This window comes from Eptesicus fuscus, chromosome 20 (assembly GCF_027574615.1).
Source record: "Eptesicus fuscus isolate TK198812 chromosome 20, DD_ASM_mEF_20220401, whole genome shotgun sequence".
NCBI classification, from domain to species: Eukaryota; Metazoa; Chordata; class Mammalia; order Chiroptera; family Vespertilionidae; genus Eptesicus; species Eptesicus fuscus.
The window spans coordinates 48,370,852-48,393,410 of NC_072492.1; the positions used below are offsets into that span (position 1 = coordinate 48,370,852).

The 22,559-nt window shown below is 51.2% G+C and overlaps 1 protein-coding gene across 1 annotated transcript in view; it reads left to right on the forward strand.

Moving 5' to 3' along the window:
* Window positions 1–9,893: 9,893 nt before the first annotated feature.
* Window positions 9,894–22,559, forward strand: part of TMEM94 (transmembrane protein 94) — a 30,751-nt gene continuing 18,085 nt past the window's right edge. The window contains exons 1-2 of the mRNA XM_028130584.2: window positions 9,894–9,991; window positions 18,548–18,676. Of these exons, the coding sequence (XP_027986385.2) occupies window positions 18,653–18,676 (24 nt within the window). The 5' untranslated portion in view covers window positions 9,894–9,991; window positions 18,548–18,652. The remainder of the gene's footprint in view (window positions 9,992–18,547; window positions 18,677–22,559) is intronic.

Below are 22,559 nucleotides of genomic sequence, written 5' to 3' on the forward strand. Positions count from 1 at the left end.
TAAATAAAAGGAAAAAAAGAAAAGAAAAGGGTGCAGGTGAATGGATACAGACCTCCTACTTCCCTTGGACAAGGAGCCGGCATCAGCCTAGTGGGGGTGGGACCTCGCAGAAGGTATTTGCGACTGGCAACAGTTTTTGCTCTGGGGGCATTTGCTATCATTTCAGCTCCAGGGCAACCCCTGACCTCTTCTGTTTTAGGTCAAATGATCAGGCCCTCAGGCCATGCAGGTGCCAACTGTGCTAAGAATCTCAAGGCTGAGGTGTAAAACAAACTGGTCATTTGGGTCAGAGCAGTCCTTCCCTACGGAAGGCTGCGGAGCGGTGCGTTGAAGAACCTAGTGTCGTATCCACACAACCAGGCAGTTTCACTCCTACGTATCTACCCAAGAGAAATGAAAGCACATGTTCGTACAAAAACTCAGGTACACGTGTTCTGAGCAGCATTATTCATAACAGCCAAAGAGCGGAAACACCCAAACGTCCATCCTCTGATGAATGGATAAACAAAACGTGGTCTCTCCATAGCATAGCATGTTACTGAGTATTTAAAAGGAATGAAGGGCCAGTAACATGTTACAACATGGATGAACCTTGAAAATAGTGTGCTAAGTAAAATAAGCAAGTCACACAAAAAATCACCTATTACCTGATTCCATTTAGATGAAATGTTCAGAGTAGATAAATCCATAAAGATAGAAAGTAGACTGGTGGTTGACAGGCTGAGGGAGGGGGTTGGTTGGGGACAAATGGAAGTGACCACTAGGGAGTGCAGGGTTTCTTTTTGGGGTGCTAAAAAGTTCTATAATTGGTTGTGGTGATGGTTGCACAACTCTGTGAATATACTAAAAGCCATTGAATGATACACTTTATTTTTTAATGTATTTTATTGATTTTTTTAGAGAGAGGAAGGGAGAGGGAGAGAGAGAGCTAGAAACATCGATGAGAGAGAAACATCGATCAGCTGCCTCCTGCACACCTCCTACTGGGGATGTGCCCACAACCAAGGTACATGCCCTTGACTGGAATAAAACCTGGGACCTTTCAGTCTGCAGGCTGACGCTCTATCCACTGAGCAAAACCAATCAGGGCGAATGATACACTTTAAATAGATGAATTGTATGGTGTGTGAATTATATCTCAATATAACCATTAAAAAACAACAACAGACAGCCCTGGCTGGTGTGGCTCAGTTGGTTGAGTGCCATTCCACGCATCAAAAGGTCACTGGTTCAATTCCTGGTCAGGGAACAACAACAACAAAACAAAACAAAAAACTCCTCCATCAAAACACCTGGTCTCTGGACCAGACCTCCTGGCTTGAATCCTGCTCTTCATATTTTAGCTGTGTGACCCGGTGTCAAGTTACTTGGACCCTCTGGGCTTCATTTTTCTCCCCTGTGAAATGGAAATGGTAATACTTCTATTCTTATAGGGTTATTTTGAGGCAGTATTATGTAAAGCACTTAGAACAGTGCATCGTATATAGTAAACCCTACATAAGACTTAACTGTTACTGATATTATTATTCTTCACATGTCTCCCACATGTTCCCTAGCTGGTTTTGAGGACCTCAAAAAGCTGAATCAGAATGATGCTTAGAAAGCATGAATTCAGCCCTGGCTGGGTAGCTCAGTGGGTTAGAGCATTGTCGATATGCCAAGGTTTTGGGTTTGATCCCTGGACAGGGCACATACAAGAATCAACCAATGAATGAATGCATAGATAAGTGGAACAACAAATCCACCTCTCTCTCTCAAATCAGTTAAAAAAGAAAGCAAGCATGAATCCAGAGGTGGGTGGATACTCGGGGGCGGGGGGGAGAGGGGGACTTCACGAGACCTTGGAAAGCCTCCATTCACTCATTTGTCAAAGCCTCTGAGTATGTGCCAGGCACTGTTCTCAGTGCTGGGAAGACAGCAGTGACCAAAATAGATATGATTTCCTGTTCAAATGCAGCTTCTGTCCGAGCGGAGGAGACGGACGACGAACAAATAAACAAGAGAACATAGCAGACAGAGATCAGGACTTTGAAAAAAGAAGGAGCTGGGATGGTGATGACAGGGGGCATGCTAGGCTGGGGTTCAGAGGAGACCTCTGAGAGAAGGGGACCTTCTGATTTTGAAAACCTCTTGGGGAGGGGCATTCTGGCTGAGGGAACAGCGAGTGCAAAGGTCCTGAGGCAGGGACATAAGAGGTGTACTGGAGAAAAGGAAAGAAGGCCAGCGTGGCCAGAACATGATGAGCAGCGAGGGGCGCAGTGGTAGGAAACAAAGTTGGAAATACGGGTAGGGATCAGATTATGGAGGGTCTTGTAGGCAACGTGTGACAGCCAGCCACCTAGGTGGTTCCCAATGATAAGTTCCTGAGTGGTCCCCTCCTCCACTGAATAGGGCTGCCTTGTGTAACCAAAAAGATATTATAGAAATGGCTAGTAGCCCAGTGCACGAAATTCGTGCATGGCGGGGGGGGGGGGGGTGTGTGTGTCCCTCAGTCCGGCCTACACCCTCTCCAATCAGGGACTCCTTGGGGGATGTCCAACTGCTGGGATCGGGCCTAAACCAGCAGCCTGACATTCTTCTCGCAATCCAGGACTGCTGGCTCCTAACTACTCGCCTGCCTGCCTGCCTGCCTGATTGTCCCTAACCACTCTGCCTGCTGGCCTGATTGCCCCCTAACTGCCCTCCTCTGCCAGCCAGATCGCCCTTAACTGCCCTCCCCAGGCAGCCTGATCACCACTAACTTCCCTCCCCTGCTGGCCTAATTGCCCCTAACTGCCTCTGCCTCAGCGCCCACCGCTGTGGCTTTGTCCAGAAGGACATGCAGAAGATGTCCAGTCTAATTAGCATATTACCCTTCTATTAGTATAGATAGGGAGATAGAAATGTGGGCGTCATCAGCATGTCTATGGGATTCAGGACCCCAGGACCGGATTTGGCCACCTAGAGAGACGGTAGCAGAGAAGAGAGGAGGCCCTCCCCACTCCTACATCGAGGGACTGGTCAGAGAGGGAGCGAGCAAAGGGGAGCGAGCAGGAGTAAGCAGCGGGTGGGTGCGACCAGAAGAGAGTGGCCACCCAGAAGCCAGTAGAAGAAAGCCTTTCGAAGAGGGAGGGGAGCGAGCCGAGAGGCGCTGTTCATGTTCCCTCCGTGTCCCGACTGTTGACTGACAAAGAGCACTGGGCTGCAGGATGTCCCACTGTTTCTTTAACGCTCTCCACCCTGTTGCAGCGATTGGTCCCCCTCTATAGATCAGCGAATGTCCCGCTGCCCTGGGAGGAAGCCGGCTGCCTCACGCGGTTCTAGAGGACCCGGGAGACAGCCGGTGAGTGTAGTTTGGACACAGCGGGGCACTTCCTTGGTCCTTCCAGATCTAGACGACATTATGTGATATCCCGTTCGAGAGAATCCTCTGCAGGACCTTACGCTCTCATGGTTGCTTCTGGTTCCCAGCTGAACAGGATTCTCCCACAATCCCCCTGGTGTCGTCCCTTATCCAACAGCCACCGACCAGGATGCGAAACATACCTCTGCCCCTTACTGTTTACTAAAGCAACCACTCACACAGGCACCTACACATGTCGATGTTTCTGGGGAGGGTGGGGGGGTTGGGGAGGTGCAAGAATGTACTGCATTGTTGAAATGCGAGCAACTTTAAAATATATATTTTATTGATTCCTTACAGAGAGGAAGGGAGAGGGATAGAGAGTTAGAAACATCGATGAGAGAGAAACATCGATCAGCTGCCTCTTGCACACCTCCCACTGGGGATGTGCCTGCAACCAAGGTACATGCCCTTGACTGGAATCGAATCTGGGACCTTTCAGTCCACAGGCCGACGCTCTATCCACTGAGCCACACTGGTTAGGGCAACACGAGCAACTTTAAATCCCTATCAGGGCATTTTTTCCCCCTTAAAGTGCCTCGGCCATTTTCACAGTTCAGGCTCCGGCCCTGCCTCCTCATTGCTCAGCCTCCCTCTCTGCTCGCTGCTCGTTCTCAGCCTTCGCATCACAGCATTCGGCACCAGACGATTCTTCGGTGTGGAGGTCCGCTCTTCTGTGCACTGTCCGGTGTTAGCAGCGTTCCTGGCCTCTACCCACCGGATGCCAAGCGTGGCCCCCAGCTGGGACAACAAAAAGATGTCTCCAGACACCCCTAAATGGCCCTGGCAAAATCGCTCCCCGTTGAGAAAGAAGAGCTATGCCATATTGGGGTGTGATTTAAATACACACAAACAGACACATTTTAGGTGGATCGTGGGATGAGTTTTGATAAATCTGCAAACCTATGTAACTCGCACGCTAATCGAGAAGAGACATGTCCTTCACCCCCTGCAGTTTCCCTCATGCCCGCCCCTTTGAAGTCAGGCCTCACCGCCCCCATCCCGGTCCGAGAAGTTCACATGAATGGCATCACCCGTTGTAACCTTTTATGCCCGACTTCTTCCCATCGGCCTCCTGTCTGCGGAATGCGTTCCCACTGGATGTGTGTCCACGGTTCATTTCTTTTTACCGCTGCGTGGCGTGCCCTTGGATGGATATACCACCGGCTGTTTGGCCATTCTCCTGTGGACACTGGGGCCGTTTCCCATTTGGGACTATTATTGACAAAGGGAGGTCAGAGCCTGAGCTGAGGGAAATCACCAACAGCCTCAGCATCTTCAAAGGACACCCTCGCTACCCCCTTCTCAAGGGGAGGCAGCCAGGCGCTCAGCTCGTGCTGGGAAGGTGTGCGCCATTTCAGCACTGCTCCTCGGAGGACCAGCCGGTGTCAGGACTGCCTTGTTCTCAGGATTTACAGCCAGGACCTCCTGGGTGGATCATCAAAGGGCTCGAGGAGAGGCGACTTCACCTGCTGCAGCTACAGGAGCGGCTTCTGCAGATACCACTCCCAGCTTAGAGGAAGGGCGCCTGCCAGCCGAGGGAGAATCCATCCACAGCTCAGACCATTTCACCAGGCCTCCCTCACATGCCCGGTCCTCCGTCATCACCCCACATGCCGGCCCGGCCGTGGAGCCCTCTTTCACAGCTTCTGGGCCATCGCCTCCGCCGCTGTCTTCCTCCGAATCTGCCCCCTGTGCCATCCTGCAGCCTTGCTTCTTTGGGAGGAAATCTCCAACAGCCTCAGCATCTCCCAAGGACCCCCTTTCCCATGAGGAGGCCACGTTCCCTGCAGCTCGTGAGTGGAGGGAGCACCTCTCCCAAACCAAGTAGGTGGGGTGGGGGGGGGGCAGCAGCACGCTGTTCCCTGCTTTTGGGCCTATTTCCAGATCAGCGTGCTTCCTTCCCCGTGAAAACTCCTTTTGAGACACCTGCCATCTGGCAATAACTGTGACCCCCATATCTATACTCTGCTCCAAGCTCTGCCATGACCCTCACAGGTAACCCTTATGATAGCTTAGCTTATTCTTTCTCTGGCCACCCCCCCTCCCCGCCCTTTTTAAATTGAGATCTAATTGGCACATAACATTGTGTGCGTTTGTAAGTTTAAGGTGTACCCCCCCGCCACACACACACAATTGATCATTTCATGGTCATTATTTCCTGCTGTCAGATTGCGCAGCAAAGATGTTGTAATAGCCCAACTGGCATGGCTCAGTGGTTGAGCGTCGACCTATGAACCAGGAGGTCACGGTTTGATTCCCGGCCAGGGCACATGTCTGGGTTTTGGGCTTGATCCCCAGAGTGGGGTGTGCAGGAGGCAGCCGATCAATGATTCAATGATTCTCTCTCATCACTGATGTTTCTATCTCTCTCTCCCTCTCCCTTCCTCTCTGAAATCGATAAAAATATGTTTTTTTAAAAAGATATTATAATCATATACATTGAAATAAAAATAATGTATAAATGTATGAGTTTATGCAAACCACAGCATTATGAAATTTTATTATTTTATCTAACTGAATAGGTGAGAAATGGCACCTGTGTTCGTTTTAATTGAATGTTCTTTTCTTACTAGTGAGATAGAAACTTTTCCCCAAAAAAGCAATTCCGGACATTCGGAATTCTTCTTGTGTAAACGGTCACACGCTCTGATCATTCGGTCCATCGTTTCCAAGAGCCTGCAAGTGGTCTGGAACTTTGGCTGCAACAGCAATCGATACTTATCAGCCATTCGAAGAATGTGGGTCCTGACGCTGAGATTCCTGGCAAGGGACTCTAACTCGAATTGTGATGTTCATCTCAGCCAGGTTAAAAGAATTTCAGCCCGGGGACCTGACACGATCACCAGTTCACCCTGCCACCTTTACACAAATGATGAGGCTGAGAGGCGGCCCGGCCCAGGGTGCTGGAGTGGGAGGGGAGAAGCTTGTTGCTGCTTGGATGCGAGTCAGCGTGTCGCTCCTTGTTCAAAAATTCTGAGCAGCCCTGCGGAGTTACGCACGTTTCCTGACTCACCCCTCCTATCTCCATCTAGATAAAGGGAGGCCTTATAAATGCACAGGTATGTCTTCTGCTCTGCTTAGTACTTTGCTCTAAATTGGCCTTTTGAGGCACCTGGAGCTGAACAGAGGCGCTTTGTTTTTATACCTGACACCCTAAGAGATCCCGGCTGTAGAAACCTCCCTCTTTGTCCCTGAACTTTAGTCCAATCAATCACTCAGTTGGCCTAGTCTACCTGCTAAATCTCTCTGGAACATACCTATGTCTTGCCAACCAGGCTGCTACCACCTCAGCACAGGGGCTGTGTTGCTCAGATTCCTGCCAAGCCTCTTCTCTGGGCTTCTCAGAACTGTTCCTGCTTCTCTGCCATGCATTCTCTACTCAGCAGCCAAACTGAGGATTTTGACAAATGCCAGTCAGATCAGGTCACTCTGAAGCTTAAAACCGTCCAGTAGTTTTCTGATGCCCTCAAAAGTGTTTTTTACAAAAATATTTTTATTGCTTTCAGAGAGGGAGAGGGAGAGAGAGATAGAAACATCAATGATGAGAGAGAATCATTGGTCTGCTGCCTCCTGCACGCCCCACTCTGGGGATCGAGCCTGCAACCCAGGCATGTGCCCTGATGGGAATTGAACCTGTGACCTCCTGGTTCTTAGATTGCCGCTCAACCACTGAGCCACACCAGCTGGGCAAGCTCAGAACTCTTAACCTGGTGCAGAAGACACCGCATGAGCTGCCCCTGAGTGCTCCAGCCTTGCTTCTCATACTGCATGCTTCCCCTTTCCTGTTCCAGTTGCATAGGAATCCCCTTTAGGTCCTCAGTCTCCTACCCTCCTTCCCCAGGGCCTTTGCACTCACCGCTCCCTCCATCTACAATGTTTGTCCTTCCCCCCCCCCCCCCACTTTTTAAAAAAATATATTTTATTGATTTTTTACGGAGAGGAAGGGAGAGGGATAGAGAGTTAGAAACATCGATCAGCTGCCTCCTGCATATCCCCTACTGGGGATGTGCCCACAACCAAGGTACATGCTCTTGACCGGAATCACCCAAGATGTCCCTCCAGAGCAGAGCAGACCAGCACAGGCCAGCAGGGAGCCCACCACAGCAAAGTGGGGCAGAGGAGCACAGCACAAAGCAGACCAGCGAGGAGCACGGCAGAGCTGGCTAGCCAGAGGGGGGCCTGGCTCAGGGCTGCCTCACAGCCATGCTGTATCACAATGGAGCTGTTTTGCCCCGAATAAAGTGTCCTTCTTTACCACATCCCAAATTGGGGATTCTTATTGGTGTTGAATTGGTGCCAATGACCATCTGTTAAGTAGGAAAGAACCTTCAAAGCACAGGGAACCTCTTGGGCAAAGGAACGAAGTGGGAGGGTCCCAGATGCATTTAAGACAGCACTTTTCAACTGGTGTGCCACAAGAATTTTTAAAACATGCAATACCTGACCTGCCGGTGTGGCTCAGTGGTTGAGAGTCTACCTGTGAACCAGGAAGTCATGGTTCGATTCCAGTCAGGGCACATGCCCTTGGATGCAGGCTCAGTCTCCAGTAGGGGGCATGCAGGAGGCAGCTGATCACTGATTCTATCATTGACGTTTCTATCTCCCTTTCATCTCCATTCCTATCTGAAATCAATAAAAACATATTTTTAAAAAATATATTTTATTGATTTTTACAGGGAGGAAGGGAGAGGGATAGAGAGCTAGAATGTCGATGAGAGAGAAACATCGACCAGCTGCCTCCTGCACACCCCCTACTGGGGATGTGCCCGCAACCAAGGTACATGACCTTGACCGGAATCGAACCTGGGACCTTCCAGTCCGTAGGCCGACGCTCTATCCACTGAGCCAAACCGGTTTCGGCAATAAAAACATATTTTTTAAAAAATGCAATATCTGACTATTTAGTCAGGGCACTGACCTTTTTTTAAAAAAATATATATATATTTTTTATTGATTTTTTACAGAGAGGAAGGGAGAGGGATAGAGAGAAACATCAATGAGAAACATGGGTCAGCTGCCTCCTGCACACCCCCTACTGGGGATAAAGGCACTGACCTTTTTCTTCTTAGATTGTCAAGTAAAAAAATGACAACAGCCAACACAACAATAGATGTGAATGAATCAAAATTATACCTATTTTTTTTGGCAATAATATAGTTTTTGGTGTGCCACAGAATTGTAGTAATTAGTTTATGTGCCATGAGATGAAAAAGACTGAAACCCACTGATTTAGGGGATGGTGGTGAATCTGTGTGGCTGCAGGACAGTTTAGCCTGTGGGGAGTGAAACCTGGAGCTAAGTCTGAGTTGATTTAGGAGGACTTTAAATGACAGAGAGATATGGACTTGGCCTATTTGCAGAAACAAACTGCAGAGGATTTTTGCGAGCAGGAGAGTGACATGATTCTACCAGCTTTTTTTTTTTTTTTCTACCAGTGTTTTAGACAACAGCGAAAAGAGTTCAAACATACAAGATTAGGTACTCAAATGGCATCTTCTAGTCCAGCTGAGACGAGAGATTTTTAAACTCCATAATTAAATTCACTTAGGGGGAAAGGACTCTTATTTCTCAGAGCCACATGACCCTCTTCCAATTTTATAAACAGATTAAAGAAAAACAACACACCACGCAAAACAAACAAATCTCCAGACTTGGATCTCTGGGAAAACAGAAGTAAATACTGACACAGGCTTGCTTTGTTTTCCCAAGGGAGGTCTCCTAGGCAATTTCTCTAATTATCTAGGGAAAAAAATTTCACTTGCTTTTTCCCTTTTGAGGGGAGAGCGGCAGTGTTACCTCCGATTCGCCAGCTTTAGTTTGGACGCAGTATTAGTCCCTTAGGGACTCTCTCCAAGGTCTCTGAACAAGGTGTCTCTAGGCATTTGTTCCCAGCAACAAGGAGGAAGGTTAGAAGTAGGAGACTGGGGCCCTCTCCAAAGGGCTTATTTGAAAAAGACAAAAACTAAGGCGGTGCCCTAGCTGGTTTGGCTCAGTGGATAGAGCATCGGCCTGCGGACTCTAGGGTCCCGGGTTCGATTCCGGTCAAGGGCATGTACCTTGGTTGCAGGCACATACCCAGTGGGGAGTGTGCAGGAGGCAGATGATGGATGTTTCTAACTCTATCCTCCTCCCTTCTTCTCTGTAAAAAAACCCAATAAAATATATTTAAAAAAAATCAAGGCGTGCTGGGGGCAGGGAATAATTCCGTAAGCATACCCATAGAGGCGGAAGCTGTGCCCGCACCTCTGGTCAGGACCTTTGAACCTTGGTGATACGCCCAAAGATGCACAGTGGTTGCCTGCTCTCCGGCTGGCTTCACTGGGCACTTAGTTCCGCCAGGCTCCCAAAGGGGCGGTTGCAGCTTCAGCCTAGCGTGCCGCGCAGCCAATGAGAAGCCAGGATTCCCCGCCCATCACTAATGCAGACCAATGGGAGGCCAGGACTTTAGCTTGCTCATGGCGTCTCTGTAGTCAGAGAAGGGAGCCAAGCCCCCTTCGAGTTGCCAGTAACCGACATGGCTGCGTCCCTTGGAGGAGGGGACGCGAAGTGAGGAGGGGGCAGGGAGGGGAGTGGACGCAGGCGAGGAGGACAGACCCCCGGGCCCGGGTAAGTACCAGCAGGCCCGTGGCCCGAAGCCAGGGAGCAAGGGGGCGTGGGGCTCCGCCTTCCGCGTCCTCTGTATTCTTGGCCCAGGCGATGGATTGGAGTCTGGGGTCTGCACCCAGGGAAGGGCCTGGGGGATCCCTTCGGAGGGGGTGTCAGGGGACTGGCTCTTGCCTCCAGCTCCTGGTCGTTTCCTTCCCTCAGCTGCTCACGCTTGCCCTCGGCCCTGGCTAGGCCCATGGAGTGTCCCGCGTCAAATCTAAACCTCCCGCCAACAAAGAGACCCTGCCCCCGGCTTGTCGGTGCGTCGCGGCTGGGCCCGGGCCCAGAGGGCTCGCACCGTGGACGTCCCGTGGATGTACCGGCCTCTGCGAGTCCCCGGCCCCCGCCCCACCGCGACCCCAACACACACTGTTGTCTCCCGGGCGCGCGCCCACAGCTGCCGCCCCGCCCTGCCGCTGACTGCGCCCCGGCGCCCCGCTGGATGGGCTTCTCCACCCTGAGCAGCGACGTTGCAGTTTGAAGCATGCCCTGCCTTTTTTTTTTTTTTTTGCTTTTTGCTTTTTTCTTTTCTTTCTACCTTTCCAGACTCTTAAAGACTCATTAGAAACCATCAGAGGACCACAATGCGTGGCATCCTATAAACTGATTTCAGTGCTGTGTTCGCATTCCTCTGCCACGCACCCCTACAGTCCAGTTCTTACAGTCGGTGCCACGGGGCGAGCCCCTGCCTGGAGCCCCGCGTCAGATACGGGGGAAACCCTGCTCCCCTTCCATGGGTGTGTAACCGCAGGCGGCACGCCAGCGTGTTCATTGACGTGGTCACGTGATGCTACATCCCACTCTCTCCGGAGTTTTCGGGTGGCTCTTGGGGGGGGAAAAAAGGAGGGAGCTCTGCATTGACTCTGCTTCCCTTCTAGTACGGGAGTTTGCGTGTTGGGGGAGAGGACAGTTTTCTCAGGCTTTATCCAAGACTCTCAGCTCCCGTGGCATGGCTCAGTTATGCCTGGGCACTCCTAGAGGATGAGGAGAGGGGAGGTTTTTTGTTTTTGCTTTTAACACATGTGTATTTCATGTGCTTTGCATCGTATCTGTGAGCTTTGAACTCTGAGAAGAGGCGAGTTTCAACGTTTTCATTTTAAGTGTTGGAAGAGGCAAAGAGGCAGGGCAGGGGTCACCAAGAGCAAGGGGTGAGATCCGTCGAGATCCTTGAGTGGTTTGTCTACGAGAGCCAGGTGTGAGCAGAGGAACTCACGTTCCCTAACTTCTCTGGGCCTCTGGCAGGGTAGTTGGGAGCTTTAAATGAGATGCTATATAAGGGGTCTCTAGCATGGGGCCTAGCACTTACTAGGTTTTTAATACATTTTTGCATTCATTAATTTTAAGTAACCAGCAGGTAGGTAGTTCATTGGCTGATTGCTTGTATAAATATTTCTTGTGGTCTCTCTCTCTCTCTATTTTGGGCCATAAGTGATTACCATGATTCTCAGGGAAAGGCAGGGAAGGGCGGAGTCAGGGCAAAGTAGCCTCTTCCTCCATTTTCGGGAACCATTATGGTGTCATTAGAGATGTTATTAAGGGGCACGTGCTGTGTAAGAACAGGGCAGGGGCCTAGGAAGGTTGAGAACCCCCGAGGAAAGAAATATCACTGTGGTATGTCTTCCTAGTAATCTTGGCAAGAGAAGAGCTGGTCTTAGTATTCCAACGAGATAGTTTAAATTTCTTTGAAAAAGAAAACAACAATGGCACAAAAGAATCAAATAAAAATGATCTGTGGATTAAAACGTTTTGAAAATCACTGGGAAGATCAGAACACATCAGAACGTAGACTGTCAGTAAGCCTGTAACTGGGGGGGGTAGCATTAACTCCCCAATATTCTGCAAGTCTTATTTTAGCTGCCATGTCAGCTTTAGCTTCCTTGCTCACGGGTTCTTTTTGTCAGAACTACAGAAAGGAGCCCTGGCTGGTGTGGCTCAGTTGGTTGGGCGTCGCCCCGTGCACTGGAAAGTTCAATTCCCAGTCAGTGCCCACGTCCAGGTTGTGGGCTCCGTCCCCGGTAGGGGGCATGCAAGAGGCAGCCGATCTATGTTTCTCATCTGTGTTTCTCTCCCTTCCTCTCTCACTAAAAATCAATTAAAAATCTTAAAAAAATAAATAAAAAGAACTACAGAAAGGAAAACTATGTGTGGTTGGATACCATGGAGTAGTGCATTGACCAGGGAGGTGGAGGACAAACCACCCCCTTGGTAATCAGCTGCCAAATAATTGGGAGTTAACTGCCCTTGAACCCCTACCCCCACCCTGCCCCTTGTTTGTGGTGACCCGACATCAGAAGATTAGTTGGGAGAGCCAGGACTGGGCCTTGAGATGCAAGAAAACAGAAAGCCTTCACATTTCTATTTTGAGAAGTTGCTAGGGAGAGCCAGCTCAGAGTGTTGAGAATCAGCCTTTTGGAAAGCTTAACCCCTTCAGGACTAATGAGAAATGAAGGTGGCAATCCTTGGTTCTCCCCCCCCTCCCCCCCCCAAACCCCGCCATGTTCTTTCCCGCCATGCTCTTTCCTTAATGCTGGGCTTGGGGGGCAATTTCTATAGGGAGAGGGAGGAGTGCTAATGTAAATATTGCCTACACCCGAGGCTTCGTTGAACCTCATTAGGCAAGTCAAGTATGAGCTCTTCCTAAGCAGCTGGAGCCGGGAAGTCACAAAGCCTCTAAACCCTTTCCTGGCGTTCAGATGAGAAGGTTCTAGGTCATGGATGGCACTTCTCCGCTGGTAGATGTGTGTCAACATATTTATTTTCTTTTTTTATTGAATTTGTTGGGGTGACATTGGCTAATGAAATTATATGGGCTTCAGGTGTACGATTCTGTAATACATCAGTATGTCAATATTTTTTTTTATCTTGTTATCGGGTCTGTGTTGTTTCCAGGACAGTGGTTTTCTTTACTTAAAAAGATAGGCGCCTTTAAAGACATTGTTTGCGTCCCGGTTTCCCAGGAGGCCCAGATCTGTTGACAATAGCACAGGTGAACTAAAGGACACCGAAGCTAGGCCATGGCTGTGGCAGGGACGTTTTTCTTCCGAATGGACCTGCCAGCCACATTGTGTGGTTTGGTTGATAATCAGGGGTTGGTGTAATAATAAGCTTTGCCCGAGACAGTAGTAAACAGTGGGTCACATGGCGTGGTGAGTAGGGGAAGGGCCAGATTTAGACTCGCACGAGGCCTGCATCCGCCTGAGCGCATCGCACACTGATGGCTTTGGGTTTTGCTAGCTCCAGAGGCCAAAAGTGACCGAGGAGAGGGCCGCCCAAGGGGAGGAGGCCCTTTCAGGGCCTCGGGGAAACTAGAAATCTTAGTGTAATCAGATGAGTCCAGTTTTCTGAATTTCAGGATCCTCTTGAAAAAGAGACTCATGGTAGAAGTCGTCCTTAGTAGAACAGAAGAATATTGGGAAACACTTGGAAAAGACGCATCCTGGAGAGACTCAGAGGTGTCTTTACACAGAGCATAAAACATCCTCAAGTTGACATGGAGCATCTTTTTAAAAAAATATATATTTTATTGATTTTTTACAGAGAGGAAGGGAGAGGGATAGAGAGTTAGAAACATCGATGAGAGAGAAACACCGATCAGCTGCCTCCTGCACACCCCCCATGGGGATGTGCCCGCAACCAAGGTACATGCCCTTGACCTGAATCGAACCTGGGACCCTTGCAGGCCGACACTCTATCTACTGAGCCAAACCGGTTAGGGAGTCATGGAGCATCTTTTCATATGCTGAAGCCACAGGGTTTCTTAGTTTCTAATCTCTCAGCGTTGGAAAATACCATTAAAAAGTCATCTGTTTCTCACCCTGGCAGGTGTGGCTCAGTTGGCTGAATGTCATCCCATGCGCAGCAAGGTCAAAGGTTCTTGGTCAGGGCACACGCCCAGGTTGCAGCACATGCTCAGGTTTTGGGTTGTTCCCTGGTTCGGGTGCATACAGGAGGCAACCAATCGATGTTTCTCTCTCTTCCTCTCTCTCTACAAAAATCAATAAAAACATTTGAAAAAGTAGTGTTTGTTTTTTTAAAGTCTTCTCTTATTTGCTATCTGATGTATTTCTTATCTTCACAATTTCCCAGCCTCTGCTTAGATCTCTGCAGTGACAGGGAACTCATTGCCTCTTAGGGCAGCCTATTTCTATTTAAAAAATATAGTTCGAATTATGTAAAGGATGAAGCTCATATCGAGTCCCAAACTGCCTCCTTATCTCTTCCCCGAGCTGACCTAGTCCCTGTTTTTAGAGCCTCCCAGAGGAAGCTGGGCCTCCTTCCTCCTGGCAGCCATCACACTCGTCTAGCCCTGCTCCCACCCGAGGGTTGTGGTGTGCTGTCTACTAGTAAGTGTCTTCAGTTCTCCCCACCATTTCTCATGTGATAATTTCTCCAATCTGACTGCTGCTGTCTGGCAGCATGCCAGTTTTGTCAGTGTCCTTCTTACAGTGTGTGACGTACAAATGAACAAAATATTCCAGGTGGGAGCATTTTGGTACGGATAGGTTCCGGAAATCAGACTTAGCCTCTCTTTCCAGGGACATGGCATGTCTGTTAATGAGGCCTAAATGTGAATAAAATTTGGACAGCTGTGCCACTTGTATTGAAATTGCTTTTATAGTAGTCTTACACAATGGCTTTTGAACCTAAATGCAGGACTTCATATTGAAACGATTACAGTTAAATTGAATCTATTAGATTTGGCCCATTATTTCAGCCTGTTGAGATCTTTTTGGATCTTGACTTTAGTCTACTTTCCAGGTTTATGCCATCCAAGAATTTGATTAGCATACCATCTGTTTCCTCACTCAAGTCATTGATCAAATTATCGACTAGGACGCCACCAACATAGAACACTGAGGCTTGTTATTAAAACCCTTACCCCGCCTCCCCCCAAAAAAAACCTTCCCTCATGCCCAGCAGGTGTGGCTCAATGGTTGAGTGTCAACCCATGCACCAAGAGGCCACCGGATTTCCGGCTTGATCCCCAGCAGGGGCTGTACAGGAGGCAGCCGATCTATATTGATGTTTCTCATCTGATGTTTCTATCTCTCCCTCTCCTTTCCTCTCTCCCTAAAATCAATAAAAAAAACCCAAAAACCTTCCCCCAGCAGAACATCAATCCATCCATTAGTACTCCTTGAGCACAGCTTTTGGATGAAAACAATTCCGCCAAATTGCGGTTTTGGTATGTTGGGCGTGGCTAGAATGCAAGCTCAGCTAATGAGGATTGTATTAGAAGGGCGAAGGACAGTCCACCCCTTACCTCACCTTCAGCCTGAACCTTGGGCGCCCACGTGGTCCTTGTTTATGCTGGTTTCCGAGTTTCGCAGCAGGAAGCATCCAGTCCTTTATGTTCATGGCTTGTTTGCTGCCTTCGCTCTAACCAAACAGGTCACATCAGCATCTTCCAAAAAGACCCTGCATTTCTTTGGTGCCTTTGGTGGTTCTCCCTCTTCTCACTCAAGGTTTCTTAAGGGCACAGTTCAGGCCTTGCTTCTTCTGGGAGGATCCCTGGCTCCCCTACCCCGCAGTGATCTCTTTCTCCCAGACACCCCGCAGCACCTATTGGCAATTCTCATTTAGTATTTTAATGCCCACTTGAATTTTTGTTATCCTTTTTCACAATAGCCCCAAACTGGCTGTATTATGTAAATCCCTTGAGGGAATGGACCACATCTAATATTCTTTGAAAACGTGATCATTCCTTACACTTATTAAATATATGCAGTATTTTCTTTTATGAATCATGGTTGTTGTTTTTTTGTTCTAAGAAATCTCTGCTTATCCCAAGATTACCACCCCCCCCCATATTTTCTTCTAGAAGTTTTATGGTTTTAATTTTTGCATTTAGATGTGTGATCTATTTTGAGTTTATTTTTGTGTGTGGTATGAGGTGAGGGTCAAGGTTTTTCTTGACTTTCTTTTCTGTCCCATTGAGCTGTATGTCTCTCCTTACACCAATGCCATAGGTCTTGATTTCTGTAGTTTTAAATTAGTCTTAAAATCATGCAGTGTAAGTCCTCTGTTTTTCTTTTTCAAAATTGTTTTGAAAAAGAAAAGACAAGAATCATTTACCTTTCCATATAAATTTTAGAATCAGTTTGTCAATTTCTACAAAAATGTCAGCTGAGACTTTGAGATTGTATTGAATCCATAGGTAATTTGGGAGATAATTGACATCTTAATACGGAATCTTCCAATCCATGAACATGGTATATCTCTCCATTTATTTAGGCCTTCTTTAATTTATCTCATCAGTAAACAGGTCTTATATATATTTTTGTTAAAGTCATCATTAAGTATTTCATGTTTTTTGAATATTGTGATATTTACATTTTCCATTCTGTATTTCATAATAGCCTATCAACATTTAATTTATGTTTGTATTTTGTATTTTGACCTTGTGTCCTGCAACGTTGCATGTTTATTTTTTATAATGTCTTATTTGTGTATTCCTTAAGATTTTTTATACATACAGTCTAGTCTTCTGCAAATACAGTTTTACTTATTTGATTACCATCTTTATGCCTTTTCTTTTTCTTCTCCTTACCTTTGAGTCCTCATTTTTCACCTCAGCAGTACTTGGATCATATTTCTTGTTTGCTGATAACAGTAATGACAACTATGTATTAAGACCTACCATGGCCCTGGCCGGTGTGGCTCAGTTTTTTGAGCATCATCCCCCACACCAAAAGGTCACCATTTCAATTCCAGGTCAGGGCATATGCCCAGGTTATGGGTTCCATCCCGGTCGTGGTGTGGTTGGGGTGAGGGGGTGAGTGCAGGAGGCAGCCGGTCGATGTTTCTCACATCAATGTTTCTAAAATCAATAAAAACATTAAAAAAATACCTACTATATATCAAATACTGTTCTAGGTCCTCTGCATGTAATATTTTACATAGTTCTTGCTGCACAGCTGTGAAATAGGTATTATTGTTTCCATTCTATGAACAGGGTCATTGGGGCTCAGAGAGACACGTCATTTGCTAAGATCAGTTAGCATTTGATACGTATTGGAGTCAGGATTTGAACCCAGGGGTATTTGGCTTTGTGCTCCCCCTCTCCCCACCCCGTGGGCCAGGCACTGAACTGGCCCTTTAAGGACACGGCTACTGGTTTCAGATCAGACAGTTGAGGACAACTCTCTCCCAGAATCCCATGTATGGCGTGATGGGAAAACAGAGACTCTCAGAAAAATGGCCTGCTCCTGGCTGCCCTCTCTGGACCTCTGTGGTTCCAGCTGGCCGCAGAGTTATTTCCCTCCTTCATTGTTGGCAGGAGTTAAGCACAATTCCCATCCGGTGCCTTTCCCTGTGTGGCAACTACCTCATCCAGCCCCTGCTGGGATGGGGTGTCATGGGGACCTTGAGCTGTACTTGTAAACAGGGCCCGGGCGGCCTGAGTCAGAGCGGCCTTGGGGAGAAGTGGATTCGGCCTCAGGATCCCATTGCAGCCTGCTGCCAAGACCCAGTGCCCCTGCACGGCCAGGCTGCTCCCAGCGCCGCTGGCTGTCTCTGACCCTGGGGCCGGCTCAGCTTTGAAAGCCCTGGCGGGAAAGGCAGGGGTGGGCAGAGACTTGGCAGCGCAGGCCGGGGACGTCGGCACTGACGCCGCCCGGTGCGGAATTGGATGGGACTTCAGAGAGGAGCCGGTGGCAGCCGAGCCTGGGCCTTCTGGCTGGGCTCCTCCGGACACAGCTTTTTTTGTTTCTAGACAGCGCTTTTCTGGATCATTCTCCGGGCTTCTGACGAGCTCTTCTTAACGAGGCTCTGCTGCCGGCCCCAGGGAGAACTGGTTTAGTCAGCGGGTTCACGCTTTCTCCAGGAGCACCTGGCACCAAAGCCGATGACTCAGTGGCACTCTTACCCAAACACGCCCCGGCCTGAGATCATGGAAGTGCGTTGGCTGCAGGATGGGCGGGTGAGGGTCAGGGGTCGCGTGGGGATTGTAGTCAGACTGGATTGCATGTCCTTGAGGACATCTGCCCAGGTGCCTGGTGGCACTGCCCTGTCAGCAAACCACACGAGGGCCCGGCTGTCCACGGGCACGTGTGCGTTGGCATGGGTGCTGTGGTTTCCCAGCACGTGGACATAGATGGGTGCCGGGCTCCTGGGGGCACCTCCGCTGCCCTCCCCACCAACCTCCTGCTTATTCCAGTGGTATCCAGATTTCCGGTTTACCGTACAGCTTACCTTCACTTTCTAAAAAGCTGATAAGCCAAAGCCTTTTCCTGCCTGAGTCAGCGAGTGAAAGTGTACAGATGGGAGGAAACATATACGCCTCCAAAAATGAGAATTAAAAGATGGACAGCTTGCACCCCCTCCCCCCAGCATCCTGGCTGATGGCCCGGGAAGCTGGGCTCTGGAGCTGGGCTGGCCAGGGCCCCTGTGGGCAGGGCACCACCTCTCCATCCGCCGCTCTGTTGTGTAGATGATCATGTTGTGTTTCACAATAGCCACCTGCTCCGGCAACCCGGCCTGATGTGATCTCTTTCTCCTTCCCTCCTCCCCCCACAGATGCCGTGACTGTGACAGAGTCCCCGGGTTTGTACATGTCGGGGCGGAGCCTTCCTTTCGGGGGTGACCACACTCACCTGGGCATGCCTGCAGCACTCGGGGCCCATGGACCTGAAGGAGAAGCGTGCGGTAGGCCACGTTCGGGTCCCTTGTGGGTATTGTCTGGGTGTCTTGTGGACTCTCCCTATTTGTGTTTGCCGGGGAGGTCCTCATTCGGGGGCTTTAAACCACAGGTGAGAGACGGGCGGGGCTCTGGGCCTGGGGGGTGTGAATGCGTCCCCGCAGAGAGGGTGCTGTGCTCGCTGAGAGGGTGCTGTGCTCGGCTGGACAGCAGAGCCTCGGGGAGCCAGTTGGGGACAGAGATGGACCAGGTAGCATGACTGCAGGGAGCAGGTTTCTGATGTGGGTTGGCTCCGAGCCAACCTTTCACTTCTTGCCCTGGGGCGTGCGATTTTGTTTGTTTGCTCTTCGCTAGGGCTCTGTCCCAACCTGCCGAGCCCGGCTGAGTACTGTGGCACCATCTCTGTGGTTAGAGGAAAGCTCCCTGGTCAGACTGCAGACACAGCTGCGCAGTCAGCTGCAGGTGAGCAGCGGGAGGCCAGGCCGCAGGTGCGCCGCCTCCAGGCGCACCGGCTCCGCATCGGGTCGATTTGTCATCGGTCAGTTTCCCTCTCCTGGGCGAAGGCTGCCCTGGAGGAGGTCCTTTCGTCTACTGCCTGGACTTCCGCCACACTTCTAACAGGTCCCTCTGTCTCGGACTCCTACTCGGCTGTCAGAGAAAGCTGTTCAGGACGCAGAGCTGACCTTCCGTCACCCCCGCTTGGAAGTCGCCAGTGGCTTCGTGCCACCTGCTGATACTGTCAGTGTGGTGTACACAGCCCGCCGGAGTCCCCCTGTGGCCATCGGCCCCGCGCCCCCAGCCTCCCCTGCCTTGGGCACACACTCCACATTTAAGCAGTGACCCTAAAATGCTCCCCACCTTTTTTCCTGGCAGACTCCTCCTATTCTTTCTTCAAGACTCAGTGTAAGCATCACCTTCTCTCAATAAATCCTCCTTCCCCTCTCCCGAGGTCCCGCTTTTAGCATCATAGACCTCCGCCATCGTACTTGCTACACTGCATTGAATAATCTGTCCCTGGCTCTTAGCGTAGTTCCTGGAATAGTAGCAAGGGCTTGGTCAATGTTGATTCACTTGAACTTCTGGATGGTGATCTTCCTGCCCAGGAGATCTTGGGAAGTCTGGAGAGGGAGCTGTGGCCGCTGGGGATGCCTGGCTGAGGGCTGACTTGGTCAGCTCCAGGCGCCACGTGGACCTGAGCTTGAGGCAGGTGTGTTCGGCCTCCTGTTCACAGATGCTTGGCTGCTCTGCAGGCTGGCGCAGCCGTGCTCGGCACACGGAGAGCACACTGGCCTCTCCCCGGGCCTGGGTGCGCGGCTGCTGCATGCAGTTGCAAGGGGTGCGCGCTGCTCAGTTCCAGGGAGCACCCCTGCCTGGGTGAGGCCGACTGTCCGCAGCACAGAGGACAGTATTGTGCTCCGGTTCCAGCCTGTTGCTAGTGAACTGGGGGAGCAGGGCTCTGTGACCCAGGGGGCTGGCTTCTCTCTCAAGCGGGAGGGAGAACACTGGAGGGCCCAGGCTGGCTGGTTCTCAGGGGCCACTTTTCCTGGAGGATTTTTCTTCATTCTCCTCTTTCTCTTTCTGGGTAGCTGAGGGCTGAACTCAAAAGCATCAGCACCATCAGCAGCTGCCATACCTATGGAACACTTCCTCTGGGTCGGTAGCACTCTAGCCATCGGGGAGGTGGCCCTGGCTTAGAGGCTTGGAGCCCAGTTGAGCAATTGATAGCACAGGCAGCTGATAGGACCCGCTGGGCTTTCCGCCTGAGCTCCCTTGCGAGTTGTATAACGGGGCCTCCCCAGGTCATCCCTGTGGCCTCTGCCGGTCAAGGCTTCTTGGAGGAGTGGGGGAGGGAGAGCCGATGTTGGTAAGGGGCCTGTCATCCCTGCGATAGCCCAGGATCGGTTTGGCTGTTGCTCATTGATTTTCTGCACCCTGTTCCCCTTCTCTTTGTGACCTACCGTCCTCAGGGTTCCCTTAAGAGCCCCCCCCCCCCCCCCGCCCCGCCTCCAGCCCTCCAGCCCATAGTGGACTTGCTGTAGCAGCAACGGTCTGGGTGTCTGCCTCTTAGATGCAGAGCTGCCCTTTCGCTCGCTGACGTGGGCGGTGTAGGGAGGGTTCCCGCAGAACACGGGGCCGGAGGAATCTGTGCTGCCTTTCCAGGGCTCCACACAGGAGGGAGAGTTTGCTTAGTTGTGGGTCCCAGGGAGCAGGCCTTGGAGAGAGCTAAAGGGGGAGCGGGAGCAGGGGACAGTCCGGCACCTCTCTCCTTGCAGTTTGCGGAGCTGCCGCGGACTCATGGGCAGTGGCCAGGAGCTGCTCAGAAGCTGATCCTGCCTCAAGGAGACTTCCTGCCCTTAACCTCTGGACTGCCGGCCCCTCCTTTTCTTTCCCCGCTCAGCCCCGGGTTTGGCAGGGGCCCTCAGGGAGCTGGCCTAGAGGAGGGGGAGGGGAGAGGCTGGCTGGAATCCCTGCTTCCCTGCAGCTCGAGATGGAGTGTGTCCTCTAGGAACCCGGGCCCCGGAGCAGCAGGCTCGGGCTCAGGCCACGCTCCAGGGTCACTGGGCCGTTAGGCTGTTTCCTCTCCCTCGGGTTGTGCAGCCCCATCCCAAGGGCGGCCTGGACCTGGGCAGCGAAGCTTCCCATACAGTCCCAGGACCTGGGCCCTCCTTCACCGGGGAGGTGCTGACAGCGTCCTGTATGTCCACCTCGGGGCCCAGGGCGATGCTCAGGCGCTGCTGCTGCTCGGGAGGTGCTGCGTGGGAGCCCCGGGTCACTGCCTCCTCTCTCCGCCCTGCGGCCTCCCAGTCCCCGCAGCACTTCGGCAGGTGTGTCTGAATGCCCGGCGTCCATCAGCTGCTGGCACCGGAGAGCGCTGCTGGGGTCCCAGCACCCGCTGGGGGCCGGTGTTGGGTCCCAGATGTGGGTTTCCTCTGAGGCCCTTCCTCTGGGGCTGGCTTTCCCTCTTCCGCTGGATCCTTCCGCTCGCTCCCGGCCCCGCTCTGCCCTGGAAGCCCGGCTTCAGCCTTCCTGGTCCTTCCCCTCCTGCAGGATGTGCTGCTATTAATAACCCGCAGGGCCCTCTCCCCGCTTCCCGCAGCTCTGACTGGAGAGCTGTTGTTGGCCTGGCTCCACGCTGGGAGTCCCAGTGATTTGGGGGAGCCCTCCTGATGGCAGGCTCTCCACATGGGGCTCGTACCCTTGCCCAGTGCCTGGGGCCAAGGAAAGGTAGTCTGGGAAGGAGCCCAGGTGCTCCTTGATGCCGGCTGTTGCCCTGACAACAGCAGCGGTTCCTGCACCGGCCCTCCTTGCCGCCTACCCGTTGGCTGCACGTCTGCCCTCTGCTCGCCCCACAGTGGCCTCCTCTGACGAATGGGCCAGCCTCCGGGGCATCTGGCAGAGCATCTACAAACTTTCTCCTCTCAGCCCCCTCTCTCCTCCCTCCCTCTCCCTCCCCCCCGGCTGCTGTGCAGCCTGCCTCCTCCTCTTCCCTCCCTCAGTCTGCAGCGAGACTGGAAATAGGTTGAATTAATCAGCAGATTGGAGCTCCACTGGGCTGCACGCGCGGTCGCTGCAGCACCAGCTCCTGGCTCACACGCTCTCTAGCTCTCCCCTTTCTTCTCTCTCTCTCTCTCTCTCTCTCTCTCTCTCTCTCTCTCTCTCTCTCTCTGTCTCTCTCTGAGGCTGGTGTTGGAAGTTCTGTAGCTGACTCCTCGTGGCTCATGCTCTTTAAGCAGGCAGAGCTATGGATGCCCCTTCAGGGCAAGCGCAACAAAGTGAGTATGCCAGCGTGGGCCACATTTCTGTTCAAATGCCTTTCCCTGCTTTGTGCGAGAGGCTTTGGGGTAGGGTGGCCCCAAGTCTGGATGCCACAGGGGCAGCTCGGATTACCAG